This window comes from Myotis nattereri (assembly GCF_964212035.1).
Source record: "Myotis nattereri genome assembly, chromosome: 2".
In the NCBI taxonomy this organism is placed as follows: domain Eukaryota; kingdom Metazoa; phylum Chordata; class Mammalia; order Chiroptera; family Vespertilionidae; genus Myotis; species Myotis nattereri.
Window position 1 is genome coordinate 169531023 of NC_138076.1, and position 21363 is coordinate 169552385.

Here is a 21363-nt window from a genome sequence, read left to right on the forward strand (position 1 = left end):
AACCAACTGAACCACACTGGTCAAACTGTGCCTAATTTTTTTTTTTAATCCTCACCCGGGGATATTTTTCCATTGATTTTTAGGGAGAGTGGAAGAGAGAGGAAAAGACAGAGAGAAACACTGATGTGAGAGAAACACATCAATTGATTGCCCCCTGCACGACCCCCAACCAGGGCCCAGGCCAGGAAGGAGCCTGCAAACAAAGTACAGCATGACCTTGACTGGAATTGAACCTGGGACCCTTCAGTCTGCAGGACAACACTCTATCCATTGAGCCAAACCGGTCAGGGCTTTGCCTAATTTTCAAGTTAAACTTCATTATAGATATGCATGTAAAAGCAAAAACATAGTGTACCGGCATATAGGGTTTGATACTATCTGTAGTTTCAGGCATCCACTGGGAGTCTTGGAACATATTCCCTGTGGACAAGACAGGACCTACTGTACTCACAATGCTTCTTTAATAGTATGAAATAAATAGACTGGAGTTGTGCTATATAAACTAACAATTGTCACAAAAAGGCACTTTTTATTGAGTTTTTACAATTTTTACCTAAGTGTTATTAGATTAAAAAGGTAAAGCTGTTTATACACACACTCACACACACATAAATCAAAACCCAAATGTACTACTAGTAGTCACTAGTCCAAATGACAGCTACTTCTAAATGATTTTCCAATATATTAAATTAATCAAGTTTATTTATAATAAACAAAATTAATGAATTTATCAGACACAGGAAAAAAAGAATAAAGTTTATATTTCTTTAAGTCCATTTTAATTACTAAAATATACAACTCTGTGCATATGATTAAGACAACAGGGATTTTAAAGTACTTATTACTTTGCCTGCCCAACACAAGAGTCTATTATTTCCCTCTTACTTACCTTTCCCCTCATCCTAAGCCTATTTTCTTTCTATTTATCTAAACACTAAAGTGATTACAAACCATTCAAAATGGTGCAAAGTGAAGTTCTAATATAATAAATGAAGCTGGTTGCAATGATCATAAGAGTGGAAACAAATAAAGATTTCCAAATCCATTAAATAAAATATCTGAATTTAAAACATCTTATATAATAAAAGCCTAATATGCTAAGTGTCTGGTCATCTGGTTGGCCATTCAACCAATCAAACCGTAATATGCTAACAATATGCTAAGGCCACTCAACCGCTCACTATGATGTGCACTGACCACCAGGGAACAGACAACCGGTTGACCAGTCCCTATGATGTGCACTGACCAACAGGGGACAGATGCTCCGACTGGTAGGTTAGCTTGCTGCTGGGGTCCGGCCAATCGGGACTGAGCGAGACAGGCTGGACACTCTCTGGAGCCCTCCCACGGTCCCTCCCCAGGCCCTATTGTGCACTGGTGGGGTCCCTCGGACTGGCCTGCACCCTCTCACCATCTGGGCTGAGGGACACCACCACCACCCCACCACACACACACACACCACCTCCACCACCACCACCATCACCACCACCACCACCACCAACAACAACAACAACCCCAGTGCACGAATTTTGTGCACCGGGCCTCTAGTTTAAATATAATTTCAATGCAAAACAGATGTTGAGTTTTCAGAATTTTATGGATTCTTCTGGGCTGGAGTGGGAGAAAAAGAGATGAGGTGGGATGCCACTATTGCGTATTAGTATCTAAAACAATTTCTTACTACTATCCTTCCATCAATAACCTACCCAACACCCCACACAACAAACATGTTCATTTAAAGAAATTGGAAAAGTTCAAGAGTATCCACATGAAAATAAAAATTTCCTGCACCCAGCCAGTGTGGCCCAGTTGGTTGAGTGTCCTCCTGTGCACCAGAAATGTTGTCCAGTGCCGGTTTGATTCCCGGTCAAGGGCACATGCCCAGGTTGTGGACTAAATCACTGGTAGGAGGTGTGCATGAGGCAAATGATCAATGTATTCTCACAGCGATATTTCTCTTTCTCTTTCTCTCTCTCTCTCTCTCTCCCTGTTCCTTCTTCTCTTTCTAAAAATCAATAAAATATTCTTTAAAAATTTTGAAAATATTAAACAGTAATTGATGAATTGATGGAGGCCTAGTATGGACTGTCTTGAAAACTAAAAACTCCTGGTGGGTCACTCTCTGCAGAGAAACCATACTTTTTTGAGTTTTACTTCAAGGAACCCTACAAGGTTTTCATTGTGAAGACTGAAGAAAAACTCCCTAGCATTTCCGGCAAGGGGAGGGAGAAAATAATCATTAAAATACATGTCCAGAGTGTTCTTTTCTCCTTAATATAGGCCTGCCCTCCAAGAAAACTTCTTTATTAGAACCTTATCTGACCTAGGGGAAGAGCAACTAGTTAACTCCAGCTCCCTTATAACTCTGAATGTCAGAGGGGGCAGAGGAGGAGAGGGAAAAAAAGCTAAGAAACTCTTTTCAAAGTCACAGCCCTTAGAATCAAGGCCACTAAAACAGTGACTAAATCATAAGATTATATAATGCTTTCCCTCCCCAATCCCTTATCACCACATCAATAGGTCTCCAATATAACTGGGTTACAATGGAGAGACCTGTAAGATACATACTCTATTTAAAAAGAAGTTTCTAAGGAATCCCAAAGACAACAAGGGAGGGCAACACACACACACACACACACACACACACACACACGCACGCACGCACACACACACACACACACACACACACCAAAAAAACACACACACCAAAATACTAAAGGAAACTGAAGCCTCTGACACTTACAGTCACAGCAAACATTAAACACAGCAAACTCTAGCCAGGTAAACATAGATCCTCACACTGAAGGTCTATTCACCTCAGTTCCTATTAACTGATACAACATTTCTAGCTTTCAACAAAATTTGTAAGGCAAGTTAAATGTAAAACAAACAATACAACACAATAACAAAAAAACAAACAAACCAGAGTCTGAAGAGATAAGGCAAACATCAGAACCAGACACAGGTATGGCAGAGATTTTGGAATTAAAAATAAGTATTTAAAATAATTATGATCAAAATGCTAAAGCTCTAATGGAAAAGTGACAATCTGCAAGAGAAGGCTAATATAGGCAGAGATATGGAGACACTAAGAATCAAAAGGAAATGCCAGGAATAAAAAAAACTATAACAGAAATAAAGAATACCTTGATGGGATCATAAGTAGACTGAACATGGCCAAAGATAGAACTGGTAAACTTAAAGATATGTCAATTAGAAACTTCCCAAAATGAAGAACAAAGAGAAAAAAGAAGGGGCGGTGGGAGACAGAATATCCAAGAACTGTGAGACAATTAGAAAAAGTGCAATATACAAATAATGGAAAGGGAGAAAGAGAGAAAAAACAGAAGCAGTAGTTGAAGAATGGCTGATAATTTTCCAAAAAGTAATGATACACTAACTAAATCACAGAACTAGGAAACTCCGAGAACACTAAATATGACAAATGTTAAAACACACACACACAAACACACACACACACACACACACTACACCTAGGCACATCATATTAAAACTGCTGAAAATCAAAGACAAAATATCTTGAAAGAAACCAGAGGAAAAACACACCTTACTGATAGAAGAGAAAGGGTAACATTATACTGATGTCTCTTGAGAACCCTGCAAGCAAGAAGAGTAGAGTGAAATATTTAAAGTGTTGAAAGAAAAACATCCACCAACCTAGAAGTTTGTGTCCATGGAATTAGTTTTCAAAAGTGAAAGAATAATAAACACTTTCCGAGACAAACAAAAACTGAGGGCATTTGCACAGTAGACTTGCCTTAAGGGTGTCAGAGAAGGAATAAATGGATTTAAAAGAAAATATTTTATTTTTCTTACTCTTAACTGATCTAGTAAGTCAAGTTTCAAAATAATAGCAACAATATATTTGGTGATTATAGCTTTTGAAGAAATAAATGACAGCAACGGCATAAGGGAAGGAGTAAGAATAGCTGCATCACCCATGAAGGGACATTGATGTTTGAAAGTAGACTTACATTAGCTGTAAATACATATTTCAAATTCTATAACAAGCATAAAAAATGTTTTAAAAAAGTAAAATTGATATGCCAACAGAAAAAATTAAAACATAAAACAAAGAATGCAGAATAACATGGGAAGACAAAGGAGGCAAAAAACAAGTGAAATAGACATTTAAATATATGATATTCATGCAACTGTATCGATAATCATTTTAAATATGAGTGGATAATAAAAACATCCAACTATGTGTGGTTAAATATAAAGACAGATTAAAATTAAAGGGATGGTGAAAGATATACCATGCTAACACTAATCAAAAGAAAGTTGGGAGTTATTATATTAATTACAAAGCAGAATTCCGAGTAAGGATATTATGAGGGATAAAGAGGAATACTACATAATGATAAAGAGGTCAATTCTTCACAAAGACATACAATTCTTAAGGTATATGCTCCCAACACAAAGCATCAACATATGAGTCAAAATCTGATAGAACTGCAAGGACAAATAAAGAAATATTAATACGTAAAACTCTATCAGTAAGTGACAGATCCACCAGGCAGAAAATCTGTAAAGATAGAGATGAACTGAATAGCACCATGAATCAATTGAATCCAGCTGACATTTATATAATGCTTCAACAGCAGCAGAAAATACAATCTTCTCATGCCCACTTGGAACATTCACCAAGATAGACCACATTCCTGGATGCAAAACACACCTTAACAAATTTAAAAGAATAAAAATCATATAAAGTATGCACTTAGATCACAATGGAATTAAACGACGTCACTAACAATAAGATAGCTGGAATATCCCAAAATATTTTGAGATTATACAGCACTTCTAAAATATTTTTAACTAAGTGAAAATGAAAATACAATTTATAAAAATTTGTGGAATACAGGTAAAGCAGTATATAGAGGGAAAGTTATAGCATTAAATACATGCATTAGAAAATATCTAAAATCAATAACTTAAGCTTCCACCTTAAGAAACTAGAGTAAGAAGAGCAATATAAGCTCAAAGCAAACAGTAATAATAGAAGTTAGAGCAGAAATCAATTAAATGACAAGGGAAGCAATAGAAAAAAATATCAACCAGATCAAAAGCTGGATCTATGAAAAGATCAATAAAATAGATAAAACTCTAGTCAGCTTATCCAAGGGAAAAAAAAAGGGGGAAAGTCACAAATTTTAATATCAGTAGCTCTTGCTATTAAGCCCACAACATTAAGAGATAATAAAGGAACATTATGAATAACTCTATGCCACAAATATGGTAACTTAGATGATAGACCAATTCTCAAAAAGACACAATCTGCCAAAACTCACACAAGGAGAAATAGATCATCTGAATAAGCCTATGACTGTTAAAGTAAATGTATCATTGATTAATAACCTTCTAAAAAAGAAACCACCAGGACAAGATGATTTTATTGGTGACTTCTACCAAACATTTAAGGAGGAAATTGTAATAATCTATCTATGTCTATAATAATGAAAGCATAATATGCTAATTAGACCAGATAGTCGGACGTCCTTCCGGACGACCTTCCAGACAAAACCACAGTGGTCAAAGCCCCTTACCCGAATTTCATGCATTGGGCCTCTAGTTTTCTTAATTCCTAACAGAAAATCATGGAGTGAACATTTCCTAACTCACTATATGAAGCCAGCATTACTCTAATACCAAAAGCAAAGTCAGGAAAACTACAGACCATTATCACTCATGAACATAGGTGTAAAAATACACACAAAAAATTAGCAAGTTGAAGCAAACAATGTATAAAAACTGCTATGTAACAATGAAAAATGAGGATGCACTGTGTCACTGTATGCCACAACCTTGCTCAACTACCCTTTTGCTGAGCCATTGAGGCTAACTATGAGAGCAGTGAATAAATATCTTAAGCCAAGCTAAAAATTCATTCATTCATTCATTCACTCATTCATTCATTCATGCATTCCAGGTATACAAGATTATTTCACCATTCAAACACTGATTGATGTAATCCATCACAACAACAGGCTAAAAGGAAAATCATATGAACATATTAATAGAGACAGAAAAAGCATTTGACAAAATCTAATATCCATGGATTACTAAAAACTTAGCAAAATAATATCTTTTATCACCCCATCAAAGGTAATTTATAGATGGTAAATAAGCATATGAAAAGATGCTCAAGATCTTTCATCAAGAGGAAAACCCAAATTAAAACAAATATGGTGCACATCTATTAGAATGGCTAAAACCTAAAAAACTGACAATACCAAGTGCTGATGAGGATGTGGAGCACCAGGAACTCGCCTTCACTGTTGGTAGAAATGCAGTGGTACAGCCACTTTGTAAAACAGCTTGGCAGTTTCTTACATGCTAAACATGTCTTACCATAAGATCAAACAATTGTTATACTAGGTATTTACCCAAATGAGTGGAAAAATTGTGTCCATACAAAAACCTGCACACAAACTTTTATAACATCTTTATTTATTATTGCCAAAACCGAGAAGCAGCCAAAATGTCAACAGGTAAATGGATAAGTAAACTGGTACATCCATACAAAGAAATATTCAGCAAGAAAAAGAAATGAGCTATCAAGCCAGAAAAGACATGGAGAAACTTTCATTATATACAGAGTGGGGCAAAAGTAGGTTTATAGTTATTTGTATGGAAAATAATACAATAATTAATAAATAATAGTGGAAGACTAGAACTATGTTTCATGTACTCACAACTATACTGCTAGTGAAAGAATCCAGTCTGAAAAGGTTACATACTGTATGATTCCAACAATGTGACATTCTGGAAAAGACAAAACTATATAGAAAGTAAAAAAATCTGTAGGGTCTGGAATGGAGGTAGTGAGAAGAGATGAATAGGTGAAACAAGGGAGGGTGGTGAAACTATTCTGAGTGATTCTGTAATAGTGGATACATGACATTATGTATTATCAAAATCCATCTATCTATAATAATAAAAGCATAATATGCTAATTAGACCAGACCTTCTGGACGAAGCCACCGTGGCGGGGGCCGAGACAGAGGTGGTTAGGGGCGGCCAGGCAGGCAGGCAAGCAGTTAGGGGCAATCAGGCAGGCAGGTGAGTGGTTAGGAGCGATCAAGCAGGCAGGCAGAGTGGTTAGGAACTATCAGGCAGGCAGGCGAGCAGTTAGAGGCAATCAGGCAGGCAGGAAAGCAGTTAGGAGCCATCAGGCAGGCAGGAAAGCAGTTAGGAGCCATCAGGCAGGCAGGCAAGAGGTTAGGGGAGATCAGGCAGGCAGGTGAGTGGTTAAGAGCGATTAGGCAGGCAGGAAAGCTGTTGGGGCGATCAGGCAGGCAGGCAAGAGGTTAGGGGAGATCAGGCAGGCAGGTGAGTGGTTAAGAGCGATTAGGCAGGCAGGAAAGTGGTTGGGGCGATCAGGCAGGCAGGTGAGCGGGTAGAGGTGATCAGGCAGGCAGTCAGGCAGAGTGGTTAGGGGCAATCAGGCAGGCAAGCGGTTAGGAGCCAGCAGTCCGGATTGCCAGATGGATGTCCTACTGCCGGTTTAGGCCCGATCCCAAGGGCAGTAAGACATCCCCCAAGGGGTTCTGGATTGCTTGAGGGTGTTGTCTGGGCTGAGGGACCACCCCCCTGCCCCCGTAAACGAATTTCATGCATCGGGCCTCTAGTATATATAAAAAAGCAAAGCGACCAGAACAACAGGTTGCTATGATGTGCACTGCAGCTGGCCAACCTCCCGGGGCCCCTCTCCCTGGCCAGCCTGGCCCCGATAAGGGCAGGTTGGCTGGATCCCACCCATGCACAAATTCGTGCACTGGGCCTCTAGTTGAACTATATAACACAACGACTGAAACCTATTGGAAACTATGGACTTTAATTAATAACAACATATACTAGTAAATATTACTCATCAATCATAACATATGTACCACATTAATTCAAGATCAATATTAAAGGAAACTATGCAGGAAAGAGGCAGCATATGGATACTCTGTTCAATTTTTCTATAATCCTAAAACTGCTTTAAAAAATAGTCCACTAATTTTTTTAAAAAGGTAAGAATAAATACTATCACTACGAGTATGTAACTGCCTGGAAACATTAGATATTACAATTGGATGAGAGGATAAGCAGTATTAATATAGAAAACAACCACCAGTTGAAAAACATAATAGAAGCTAAGACCATTTATGACAGCAACAAAAAGAAACACAACTAGCAATAACCTTAATAAAGTTGCATAATATACACTGAGTGGCAAGATTATTATGACCACTTGACGTTTGTAGGCAAATCAGCTATAATTTCGTGCTGAAGTTGCTATAGGGCCGTGGTTGGCAAACTGCAGCTCGCAAGCCACATGCGGCTCTTTGGCCCCTTGAGTGTGGCTCTTCCTAAGCCTTAGGAGTACCCTAATTAAGTTAATAACAATGTACCTACCTATATAGCTTAAGTGTAAAAAATTTGGCTCTCAAGAGAAATTTCAATCGTTGTATTGTTGATATTCGGCTCTGTTGACTAATGACTTTGCCAACCACCGCTATAGAGCCAGACCGTTATAAATAGGAAAGCAGGTTGTTTACCATGACAGAAGTGATTTTTTCTAAAGATATGGGTAAACAACATGATTTAACAGCCTTTGAACATGGGATACACACACACACACACACACACACACACATTAAAGCTCTACTCAGGTAAATAAGACTATAATACCATGGGTTCATAGGTTTTACTTGTAAAGGAAAAATCAATATTGGGAAATGTTCACTATTAAGCACAAACAAAAAATACCTATTCATTAAAAGCAATTAAAATGAAAATCCCAACATGCTTTTTTGGAGGATCTCTAGAACCATTCTGAGGTTCATTTGAAATAAGAAATATCTATGCAGGTACCAACTTTGAATTATACATCATTCTAATTTCAAAAAGTAGGCCCTGGCGGTTTTTCTCAGTGGTTAAACAGCACCAGCCCACAGACCAAAGGGTCTGGGGTTCAATTCCCGGTCAAGCGCATGTACCTCAGGTGCAGGTTTCATCCTGGCCTTAGCTGGGTGGGTGCAGGAGACAACTAATCGACATCTCTCTCTCTGTCAATGTTTCTCTCTCTCTCCCCCTCTTCCCTCCCCTTTGCACTTTCTCTCTCTAAAAAAAGGAAAAATATCCTAAGGTCAGGATTTACAAACAAAAGCAAACCAAAAAGTAGCACAGTGCCTGGTACAAGATTAAGTGCTTGAAAAGATAATGGAAATATTCTGAAAAAAATAATTAAGATCAGGATCTTGCCATATCTAACATTAAAATTTACAGTGAAGGTATGATAAGGATACAAACCAGTGGAATAACAAATAATCTATATATAAAAAAAGAGCCAAGGTCCATAACGTCCAATACGACCGAAGGCTCAAACGAATGCCAGACTGTGCGCAACAGGCTCTGGTGGGCGAGGACTGGCGAGCGGGCTGAATTGCTGACCTCTCAGAGAGAGGAGGGGCTGATCAGCAGCTGCCTTGCCAGCAGCAGAGCCTCTCTCTCTACAAGAGATCAGCAGTTCACCCCTCGCCAGTAGCCTGGGGGAGCTGCTGATCAGCCCCGCCTCTCTGATCACGCCCAGAGATAGACCCAGAGACGCTGACTGGCATAGAAACTAACCAATCAGAACCAAATCTGGGTGAACTGAGAGGAGCCAATGGCTGCCTAGGAGGCGGAGCTTTTGACGCTGATAGGCATAGAAACTGACCAGTCAGAACCTAATCTGGGTGAACTGCAAAGACAGAACCTAAGGTGGCAGCTGAGGAGGGGTTTTAAGGGCAGCAGCTGTTTGGTGTAAGGTGTAAGAAAGCACTTCAATTTTTAAATGACCAGTTTGGCAGTATAGCGCATATATATGATTGGCTATCAGTCCAGTATAGGGATTATGTATTTTTGTCTGCCAAGAGCATCTCCTCCTGCTGAAAAAGGCTTCCCCACCCCTCATTTAAGCAATCCTATCCTATATAATCTATCTATACTAATGAAAGGGTAATATGCTACTTAGACCGGGTTGACTGGCCATCTTCCGACGTCTGACTTCCTTCCGGACAAAGCCATGGTGGTGGGGGCCGAAGCAGAGGCAGTTAGGGGCGATCAGGTCGGCAGGGGAGGGCAGTTGGGGGGCAATCAGGCAGGCAGAGGCAGTTAGGGGCGATCAGGCTGGCAGGGAAGAGTGGTTAGGCACGAGATGAGGCTGGCAGAGAAGGGATGTTGGGGGAGAGATCAGGCCTGCAGGGGAGAGCAGTTGCGGGCGAGATCCGGCCTGCAGGGGAGGGCCATTGGGGGCGAGATCAGGCCTGCAGGGGAGGGCAGATGGGGGTGAGATCAGGCCAGCAGGGGAGGGCAGTTGGGGGCGATCAGGTAGGCAGAGGCAGTTAGGGGTGATCAGGCAGGCAGACAAAGAGGTTAGAGCCAGGCAGGCAGAGGCTTTTAGGGGCAATCAGGCAGGCAGGCAGGTGAGCGGTTAGGAGCCAGTAGTCCCAGATTGCGAGAGGGATATCTGACTGCCAGCAGTCAGACATCCCCCAAGGGGTTCCCAATTGGAGAGGGTACAGGCTAGGCTGAGGGACCCCCCCCCTCCATCCATGCATGAGTTTCGTGCACTGAGCCACTAATCCAGAAATAAAAGCATACAGCAATTTAGTATATATCAAAGGTGAAAATTCAAATGCCCAAGGGAAAGATGAACTAGCTAACATGTTAGTCATTTGGAAAACAATAAAGTTAGATACATGAAACTAAATTATAGATGGAACAAAAAGTTAAAATATTAACCCCTAGAGTGCCAGGGAGTGCGATCGCGCTCCTCCTGTCTTTCGCCAAAAGTGCCAGGAGTGCTATTGTGCTCCTCCTGCAGTGTCACTATTAGATGCTAGTAGTTCACGCTTTATTGACAGATGGCACCTAAGTGCAGATTACTTATGATGCTGAATGTCTGTAGTTCTAAAATTGACCACTGGCATTTATCTGCCTAATTTTCATAATATTTTTTCTAAACTGCTGTAAAATCAGCAAAAATGCCTTGGCAATTTTAGCATAGTTCCTAGGAGATTGGTTGGCACTCAAAGGGTTAAAGTAGTGGAAGGCAATAAAATGTGTATTTTATGATCTTAGAGTTGAGAAGGTCTTTCTAAACATGAGATAAAAACCATTTATTTTTCTAGTCTGTCAACTGAAAAGTCTTTGAAGCAATAACCAACTTAAAAGTGATGAGAAGGAGCTTAAATACCATTTCTTATTAAAAGACACCAGATGTCCTTGTAGAAATACTTTATTCCAGGTATGGGGCAGGAAATGTACAAGAGAAGCCTGAAACATTCTGTCTAACAGAAAGGAAGGAAGCTATCAAAAAAATTATATTAAGATCACAACCAAAGGGACTTAGAATCCAGCTTGAATAGGCCTTCAGTGGCCAAAGATACCACAATTGCATGGAACATCAAGTAGTACATAACTAACTGCAATGGATTAAAACACCTCAAAATGTTTAAATTAATTTCGTTTATAATGATACTGAAATAAAAAACCACCAACCAACCAAACCTCATGGTCACCTTTGTATAGTGTTAGTAAATAACTCGTTATTTTAAAAATTGGTAAATAAGAGAAATAAAAAACAGATCTAACCTTTTCTCTAGAAACTACTTCTCAGAGAAATCAAAGTGTTGATAAAAGAACTTTTACATTTTAAAACCCTTAATGAAATAATGGATCTATGCAATGATTCTAATGGCTGTTTACCTCACAAAAATAGAAACAAGATATTACATATCTCCTGATGGAAGTACCCATGTCATTTCTAAAATGATGGAAGCAAGGAACAGAGTGCCGAATCTCAGAGGGAAGGCAGGGGAGGGTGGGTGGGTGGGAGGTAATCAACCACAGACCTTTAATGCATAAGCCATGGACACAGACAATAGGGTGCTGAAGGCCTGGGGAGGGGAGGGGGAGGACTTGGGCGGGTTGGAGGGGGTCAATGTGGAAAAAAGGGGACATATGTAATACCTTCAACAATAAAGAATTATTAAAAATAAAATGGTTTATAAAAATCAAACCAAAATCTGATCAAATAACTAGATCTAACTACCAACTGACAGAAAATACAGGGTCAGAGTAATATGCCAAACAATACCAGCAAAATCCAGATTGTGATGCTGTACAGGACAAATGAACTGCTTTTATCAATGAAAAATTGCAAGGAAAACAATTGAGAGAGAGAGAGGGGGGGGGGGAGGAGATAATCTACAGATTAAAAGAGATTTAAAGGACTTTAGCAACCAGCGGTAATCTTGCATACCAATTTAAACTCTAAATAAACGAAAGAAATGGAGAAATGTAAATACTGACTCGATACATTTAGAACTCAATAGAGTGGGCCAAAGGTAGGTTTACAGTTGTGAGTATGAGAAATAGTCATTAAGGATTTTGCATGCTCACAACTGTAAGCCTATTTTGGCCCACCCTGTATTGAAGGGATTAACATTCTTTTTCTGTAGAGGTGTAGATTATGTTTAAAGAGTGGGGGGCAGAAAGGGGGGGTCGTTTCCATTTTTTCAAGATACATGCCTGCAGATGAAAAACACAATCCTAGTATGCACTGATACCATGGTATAAGTGTGGGTGGCTTATGAAAACAATCTATATAATATACAGAAAAAAGAATTACAAATACAAATAGTCTCTGTAAAGTATGATCATACCACAGATACGATCATAAATACAGGTTAAATGTATATTCAAAACCACTTTAATTCTATGAAAGCAGTAAAGCATATGATTATTTCAACTTTAAATAGTAAGAATTTCACAATAAAATATCAGCAAAGGAAATAATTTTAGTTAGAAATCTTATGGAAACAAGGAATGTTGTTACATGTTTTTGATGTGATATTAGAGCACAGCCACTTAGTGGACAATATAGCTATGATGTATTTTTCCATGTGGAATTGAAACTAAATATGAATAATAGCCATTTCTCACTCTCTTCATGTGCTTATGCTCTTGGCATCCTAAGCTTCTCATAGGTCTCTGGGTGTACTAGTTCCTTAAATAATTCCCTACACTTGCTATTCGGATTAGAATTATTTTTGCTTAACAAACACCTACTCACTTTTCAAGACCCAATTCAAAAGTAATGTCTGTAGTGAAACTTTTCCAACTATCTCAGCATTATATTAACTGTCCATTATTCTTACTGGTACTGTACTTTATTTGTCTGGAGTTTTCTGGATCTGCTTCCTTAAGGACTGAGAGTGATCTCCACATTTCTAGCTCCTAGCACATGCACCCTCCATAAATATTTGCAAAATCAAACTGAATACTAATGAGTATCTAAAACTGGCTTTAAACATGGTTTTAAGAGGCTTGTTGAGTCTGTGTTATTCAGAAAAGGCTTGCAAAGAAAAGTTACATCATCAAATTTTGAAATATTGATCCAACTAGCAAGATAGAAAACTGTGCTGTGCGTTCACAATTCCAGTAAAAAAAAAAAATTATTTTTTTAAATGTACTGACAGAGAGAAAGAGAGAGAGAGAGAGGGGAGATACGTTGTTCCACATATTATGAATTCACTGGTTGATTCTTATATGTGCCCTGAATGGTGATTGAAACCGAAACCTTGGCATATTGGGGCAACACTAACCAACTGAGCTACTTGGCTAGGGTGATTTCTTAAAATACTCTAATACTTCAAGTAAAGCAGCTATTATTAAACTTTTTAGTCAACAAATAGTACCTATTCAGGAAGCTACACACACACAAAAGATATATGGCTGAATTAAAAGAATGAAAAAAAAAGTAATCAGAAACAGCCTAAAGCACTAATTTTTAAGCAACCTTTAAAAAAATTTTTTTTAAGAAAGAAAGAAAGAAAGGGAGAGAAAGAAACATCAATCAATTGCCTTTCCTACACATCCTGACTAGGGATCAAACCTGCAACCTAGGTATGTGCCCTGACTGGGAATCAAACCCAAAACCTTTCAGTGCATGGGACAATGCTCCAACCAACTGAGCCACACCAGCTAGGACTAAAGGACCTTTTTGACAAACATATTATACACCATGATCTAGCACACACACATATATATGTAATATACATATATAACTGGAAACAATACTTCCCCTTACTAACATGAATAGACTCTGATATATTTTATTCATTTTTAATTGCAAAGGAAAGAGGCAAAAACTCACTGGTAGAGACTGAACAAATGATTTCATGACCCCACTACTAGGTTGAGATTTTAAAATGAGAAACACTGTCCAAAGAAATTTTTCATACTGTTAACAATCCCTGGGCTATATTGATAGCCGCAATCATACAACAATATATGAAGTTCACAGTGAAATACAAAGTCTAAAGATAAATATTATGAAGAGCAAATATAATTTTTAAAAGGATCTGATTTCTGCTATCAGTTAGAAAAAGTGAAAGAGCATCTTTGATATCTAAAAGATGAGAATATTATTTCATTAAGATAAGTACATTAGTCTTAGAACTCTAAAGTGTGACATGGCAAAGGTTCTTGGCTGAGTATGTTAAAGGAACTAAGATTCTGTTTTAAACAGTATTATTTTCAAGTTTTCCTTCAAGTCGAAGAAAGCCTTGTTTAAGAAGTTCAGTTCTACTCATTATTCATCTTAGTTATTAAACTGTGAGATCTATGGCTTTAAAAAGAAGTTTCATGGGTTTTCCATCCCAAATTCAAATTTAAGACAAGTCATTTTTCCTAACAGATTATTAACTTTAAGTTTCAATATATAGAAATTCTTCAGTGTCCACTAACTTATAGTCACTTTAAGAAAAACTATCTCTTTTCATAGCCAAACAAAAAAATCAGATTCTCTCGTTGAAATCTAATACCTGGCTTCTAGTCAAAATGGTGATGTAGGTAAGTGCAGTACTAGTAACCTCCCACAACCACATCAAAATTACAACTACACTACAGAACAGAAATACTCATTTAAAAATATAGAGAATAGCCACATTGAGACTGGTAGGAGGGAAAGATATGCAGAATGGGCTGGTCCCCAACCCACCTGTGGTTAAAAAGTTGGAGGGATATCTCAGCAGCAGAGATCCTTCCTGGGTAGACAGGGGTCCCAGACCCACACCTGGCCCTGCCAAGCCCAGGGTTCCAGTGCTAGGAAGAGAAGTCCCCGTAACTTCTGGCTGTGAAAACCAGCAGAGATTGTGGCTGAGACAAAGTGCTGCTGGAATCCTAGGCATTTTTTTCTTTTTAAAATGTTCTTATTGATGTCAGAGAGGAAGGGAGAGGGAGAGATAGAAACACCAATGCTGGGAGAGAGCACTGAAAGACTGCCTCTTAAACATCCTGCACTGGAGATCGAGGCTGCAACCCAGGTATATGCCCTGACTGGGAATCAAACCTTGACCTCCTGGTGCATAGGTCGACATTCAACCATCGAGCCACCCCAGCTGGACATAAGGCATTCTTTTTAAAGGGTGCAGTCAGATGGACTTGGGCTGCATCTGAGCTCCAACGTTAGAAAAGCAGCTCAACTGCCACTGGGGACATATGGGGAGGAAATGAACTGTCTGGCATCAGGTCAAGAGCTGGAGGGGCAGCTTTCTCCCAGACAGTGGTGCTGGCAGAGGCCATTGTTCCTTTTCTGAGCCCTTCCCCCAAAGAACCCGAAGGCAGGCGCTATATCTGATTCTCCATCAACCTGATTAATTTAATAGTTAGCCCCACCCTGATGATTGCCTGAGACCCCACCCAACCCAATTTTCGGGCCCACCCAAGCCCTTCAGACTTTTTCATACAAAAGGCCTGTCTTGGCTCGTGCTGCCAATTTTCCTAAAAGACTTTCCTAAAATCTCTCAAACAAGCAGCATCTGCCCTCTGCATAACTATACCTTTTGCTAAGTAACCCCAGGCCTGGCACTAGCACCCTTGGTTCACAGCTTGGCGTCTCTGGACACCTCCAAGCCCAGCACAAGTAGTAGCCAAATGCAGATCATTTTGAAGCTCATGCCCAGTGGCCCTGGGCAGGGCACAAGCAATGGCTGACATTGGCCTCTACCTCCCAGGAGGCACTGATCCAATGTAACCAACAGACAGCTTCAGACCATAGTGAAACACCACCTACTACCTCCATGATCAACAAACTCAGTAGACTCATTGGGTATCTGAGACCTGCTAAAGTGAGTTCTGCTCTGTGGGGTCAGCCTGGGGGTAAATCACTCCCATTAATGTACTAACAATAATCAAGGCACAACTACACTAGGAGGGTGCACACAGCTCACATGGAGAGCACACTTGGAGCACCCAGTTCAGGAGACTGGGGAGGCTGGGCCACAGGAACCTACCGGACACCTACTACATAAGGTCACTATACCAAGACTAGGAGCCATAGCAGCTCTACCTACACATAGACACAAACACAGGCAGGTAACCAAAATGAGGAGACAAAGAAATATGTCTCAAGTGAAAGGAAAGAACAAATCTCCAGAAAAAGAACTAAACAAGATGGAAACAAGGAATCTATCAGATGCAGAGTCAAGAGTTCAAAACATTGGTTATAAGGATGCTCAATGAAAGTAGGGGAAGAGTAGATGAACTTAGTGAGAACTTCAACAAAGAGATAGGAAATAAAAATGGAGATACAAAACATTAAAAAAAAGCACCCTTCAGAAGCAAAGAACACAATAACTGAAATGAAATTACAGAGAATCAATAGCAGAGTAGATGAATCAGAGAATCAAATAAATGATTTGGAATATGAGGAAACAAAAAACACTGAATCAGAATAGCAAAAAGAAAAAAGATTCCCCAAAAATGAGGATAATATAAGGAGCTTCTGGGACAACTTCGAGTGTATCAACATTCACATCATGGGATGGCAGAAGGAGAAGAGAGAGGAGCAAGAAACTAAAAACTATTTTTAAAAATTACAAGAAAACTTCCCTAACCTGGTGAATAGAATAGAGATACAAGTCCAATAAGCACAGGGTCCAAAATAAGATGAACCCAAAAAGATCCATACCAAGACACATCATAATTAAAAGGCAAAGGTTAAAAAGACAAAAGAGAATCTTAAAAGCAGCAAGGAATAGCAGTTAGTTACCTACAAGGGAGCTCCCATAAGACTGTCAGCTAATTTATCAATAGAAACTTTGCAGGGCAGAAGTAATTGGCAAGAAATATTCAAAGTAATGAAAAGCAACCAAAATTACCCAGCAAAACTATCATTTAGGATCAAAGTACACATAAAGTGCTTCCTAGATATGAATCTAAAGCTAACGGGATCCATCACCACCAAACTCGTGTAAGACATATTAAAGGGTCTCATTAAGAAAATGATTAAAAATATGAATAATAAAATGGCAATAAATGCGTATCTATCAACAATAACTTTTTTTACTGATTTTAGAGAGAGAGAGAGGAATGGAAAGAGAGAGACACACAGGGAGAAAAACACCAATTTGGTTTTCTACTTACTCACTCACTGGCTGCTTCTTGTATGTACCCTGACCAAAGACTGAACCTGCAACCTTGGCGTATCAGGAGAACACTCTAACCAACTGAGCTACCCAGCCAGGACAACAATTACTTTAAATGCAAATCAAATGGATTAAATGCTCTAAAGACACAGGGTGACTGAATGGAAAAGAAAATGTAACCTTTACATATGCTGTCTACAAGAGACTCACTTCAGATGGAAAGACAAAGACTGAAAGCAAAGAGATGGAAAAAGTCATTTCATGAAAATGGAAACGAACAATAAAAAACCAGCTGGGGTAGCAAAACTTACACCAGACAAAATAGACTTTAAGCAAAGACTATAAAAGAGAAAAAAAAGGTTCAGGAATTCCACTTCTGGGTATTTATTCAAAGAAACACAAAATACTAAATCAAAAAGACATATATTTATATGTTTATTGTAACATTTTTTACAATAGCCAAAATATGGAAGCAACTTAAGCGTCCATCAATACACAGATAATGAAGTGGTGCATATATACAGTGGGGCAAAAGTAGCTTTATGGTTGTTCATATGGAAAATAATTAGTAAATAAAAATATAAGAATAAATTGTTTTGCACACTCATAACTGTAAACCTACTTTTGCCCCACCCTACATAATGGAATATGATTCAGCCATAAAAAAAGAATGAAATCTTGCCATCCACACAACATGGATCCACAACAAGAGGGTACTGTGCTGAGTGAAATAAGTCAGACAAAGAAAGACAAATGCCAAATGATTTCACTTACATGTGGAATCTAAAAAACAAAATAAACAAGCAGAACAGAAACAGACTCATAGATATAGAGGACATTTTGTGGGTTATCAAAGGGGAGGGAGCTTAGGGGATGGGTGAAAAAGGTAAAAGGATTTAGAAGTACAAATTGGTATAGAATAGTCACAGGGATATAAAGTACTAATATAATATTGTACACCAACTATAATTTAAAAATAAAAATATAATGAAATGAAATGAATTAACAAAAGCAAACAAACATACTAATGACTTTCTGCAAATTACTTTGTTAGAACCTTGGAAATAACATGACTCACATCTGGTATTAACATATGTCAGATGCTAGGACAAAAAAAGCAAAACAAACAAAAAGAGCTAATATCGAAACACATTCCCTAACAGCCTACCATTGAATCTCTTTCTGACATTTATATAAATTTCTTAGCTTAGGTGCCACTGGATCTACGTAAGCATCACTCTTAAATTAACATAAAATATTTTTGCTAAAAATGGTTTAAAACGAAAATTTTCATAAACTATAGAGGACAGAAATTGGAATGTAAAAGCATTCTAAAACAAAGAACATTTATGTATATTAAATAAAATTGCCATTTACTTTTTACAAGACTGCCACAGACACATGAAGTTGTGTCCAGGTTTTCTCACTGAATCCCCATGTTGACTAGATGCACTGAATGGAGAAGGCTGAGAACTGTTAGGCTGGCTCTGCACTTGTACAGCTGGTGAAGGCGTCATAGGAGTGTTCTGTGGAAAAGCACAACCGCATGATTTGTGAGATGACATTAGAAAACATTCATATTTTATAGTATAAGCTTCTAAGTTTGATTATGTTGACAGTTGTGCACTTCTAACATGAAATTTACATTTGTAGTTTTAATGACTATCTTTTAAAAATATTTTTTTAAATTTAAAAAATTATTTAAGATAGCTATTTTTACAGAAATATTTAGGAAGTCAGATTCCTTTATTTCATTTGACCACAGAGGCAAGATCACATTGTTGTTATTGTTACAGAACATATGTTATTTAGAATTAAGATTTTTTATATTAATAAATTAGGTAGCAACACACAATTATAGATTAAAATGACTATAAATGCACCCATTTGATTTACTTACGCATATTCTTCACAAGAACAAATCAACTACAAATTATTATTTCTTTGCATATTTCCTTTTAGATTTTGTAATAAATGTGACATAAAGCAGTGCACAGGAGAAAGCAAAGAAAATTTCAGAGTAAAAAAAATAATGTAACCATTTAAGTAAAATGTTGTCAATCTTATTTTGCAGTAAGATGTTTTAACTAAGAACTTTATTTTTTAAAGTTGCTCAGTTATAAATTTTGATGAATAATACAATTGAAAGGATTCTAATAGTAAGTAGTAGCCTTTTAAATATAAGGTGTCCCCCCCCCCTTCTATATCCCTCTCTCTCTGAAAAATACATAATTATAATGTAGCTTAAAACAATTTGAGGCAATACATTTTCTTTGAATCCTTAACTTAGATTTCACTTATAAAATGACAAAGGGAAAAATACCGACTTTCTCCTAGAAATGGTGGCACATTTTCAAAGCATTCTTTAAAGACAATAAATTTAAACTTTGAGAAAATATACGTGTTCATTTATAAGAAAATATTGAAAATGGTTGGGTAAAGTTTAGTTTAAAATTTCTGAAAGTCTCAGATTAAAAAGTCATAATTTTTTTAAAAAAATAGACAAAACACAAACATATAAGGCTACATAGCATAAAAGTTAGGAATAAAATAAAATGCTGAAAAAGTTCTCAGAAGTGTAAATTCATACAATACTGTGAGTTCCAAGCTCTAAGGAGAAACAATCCACTTTTGGGATATGATGAAATTGTTTCTATAATAGGATCCCACCCTTAAGAATGCATGAAAAACATGCATGTTAGGGCAATGCAGGTGTGTCATGGATAAGATGTGAACTTTCCAGCTTGACAGGTCAAGACTCAAATTTCAATATGCCTTTTTTTTTTTTTTTACTATATTTTATTGATTTTTTACAGAGAGGAAGGGAGAGAGATAGAGAGTTAGAAACATCGATGAGAGATAAACATCGATCAGCTGCCTCCTGCACATCTCCTACTGGGGATGTGCCCGCAACCCAGGTACATGCCCTTGACCGGAATCGAACCTGGGACCTTTCAGTCCACAAGCCGACGCTCTATCCACTGAGCCAAACTGGTTTCGGCTCAATATGCCTTTTTTTTCTTTATTGATTAAGGTATTACCTATGTGTCTTTATCCCCCCATTGCCTCCCTATCCCACTCCCATTCATGCACTCACCCCCCTGGTGTCTGTGTTCATTGGTTATGCTTATATGCATGCATACAAGTCCTTTGGTTGATCTCTCCCCTTATTCCCTCTCTCCCCTACCTTCCCTCTGAGGTTTGAGCATCTGATCGATGTTTCTCTGTCTCTGGATCTGTTTTTGTTCATCAGTTTATGTTGTTCATCAATATGTCTTTTAACTAGCTTTGTGACCTTGGGCAACCTGCTTATTCTCTCTGATCCTCGGTTCCCTCATCTATAAAGTGTAAGCAATAAAATCTGCCTTATGAGATGATGGGAAGACTAGAGAAATTATACATGAAGAGCCTAGCTCTAGATTCTCAATAAATGGCAAGTGTTACTATTACTGGTATTCTAATAGAGAAGTCCAGAAGGGAAACAAAATTTTGGAGGAAAGATGATTGATTTTGCTTTGGGGACAGTGACAGATCACCAACTACAAATGTCTATCAACACAAATTAATGCTGGAAACATGTATCTGACAATGTATTGTACTGCATATTTTTCAAAGTACAATTTAAATTCTGTTTTAACCCTTTTCGGTCCAACCTCGAGGCTGGCTCGACAGACCAGGCGCTAGGAGCAGGTCCAACGTCAAGCAATAATAACATTAAAAAGTTCAACATTCAATCCCGTCATTTAATTTGGACCAGACTGTTTGAATTCCAAAAATAACATTGGACCACAAAAGGTTAAGAAGTAGGTCGTTTACATAAGAATGCAAAATATATTTCTTTCTGGATATAAAAGTTTACTTTTTCTTTACATTC

The 21363-nt window shown here is 38.1% G+C and overlaps 1 protein-coding gene across 1 annotated transcript in view; it reads right to left on the reverse strand.

Annotated features, from left to right (window-relative positions):
* ARID2 (AT-rich interaction domain 2) overlaps positions 1 to 21363 on the reverse strand; it is a 197559-nt gene that overhangs the window by 28369 nt on the left and 147827 nt on the right. Inside the window, exon 16 of the mRNA XM_081084769.1 lies at positions 18867 to 19015. Coding sequence (XP_080940895.1) covers positions 18867 to 19015 — 149 coding nt within the window. The remainder of the gene's footprint in view (positions 1 to 18866; positions 19016 to 21363) is intronic.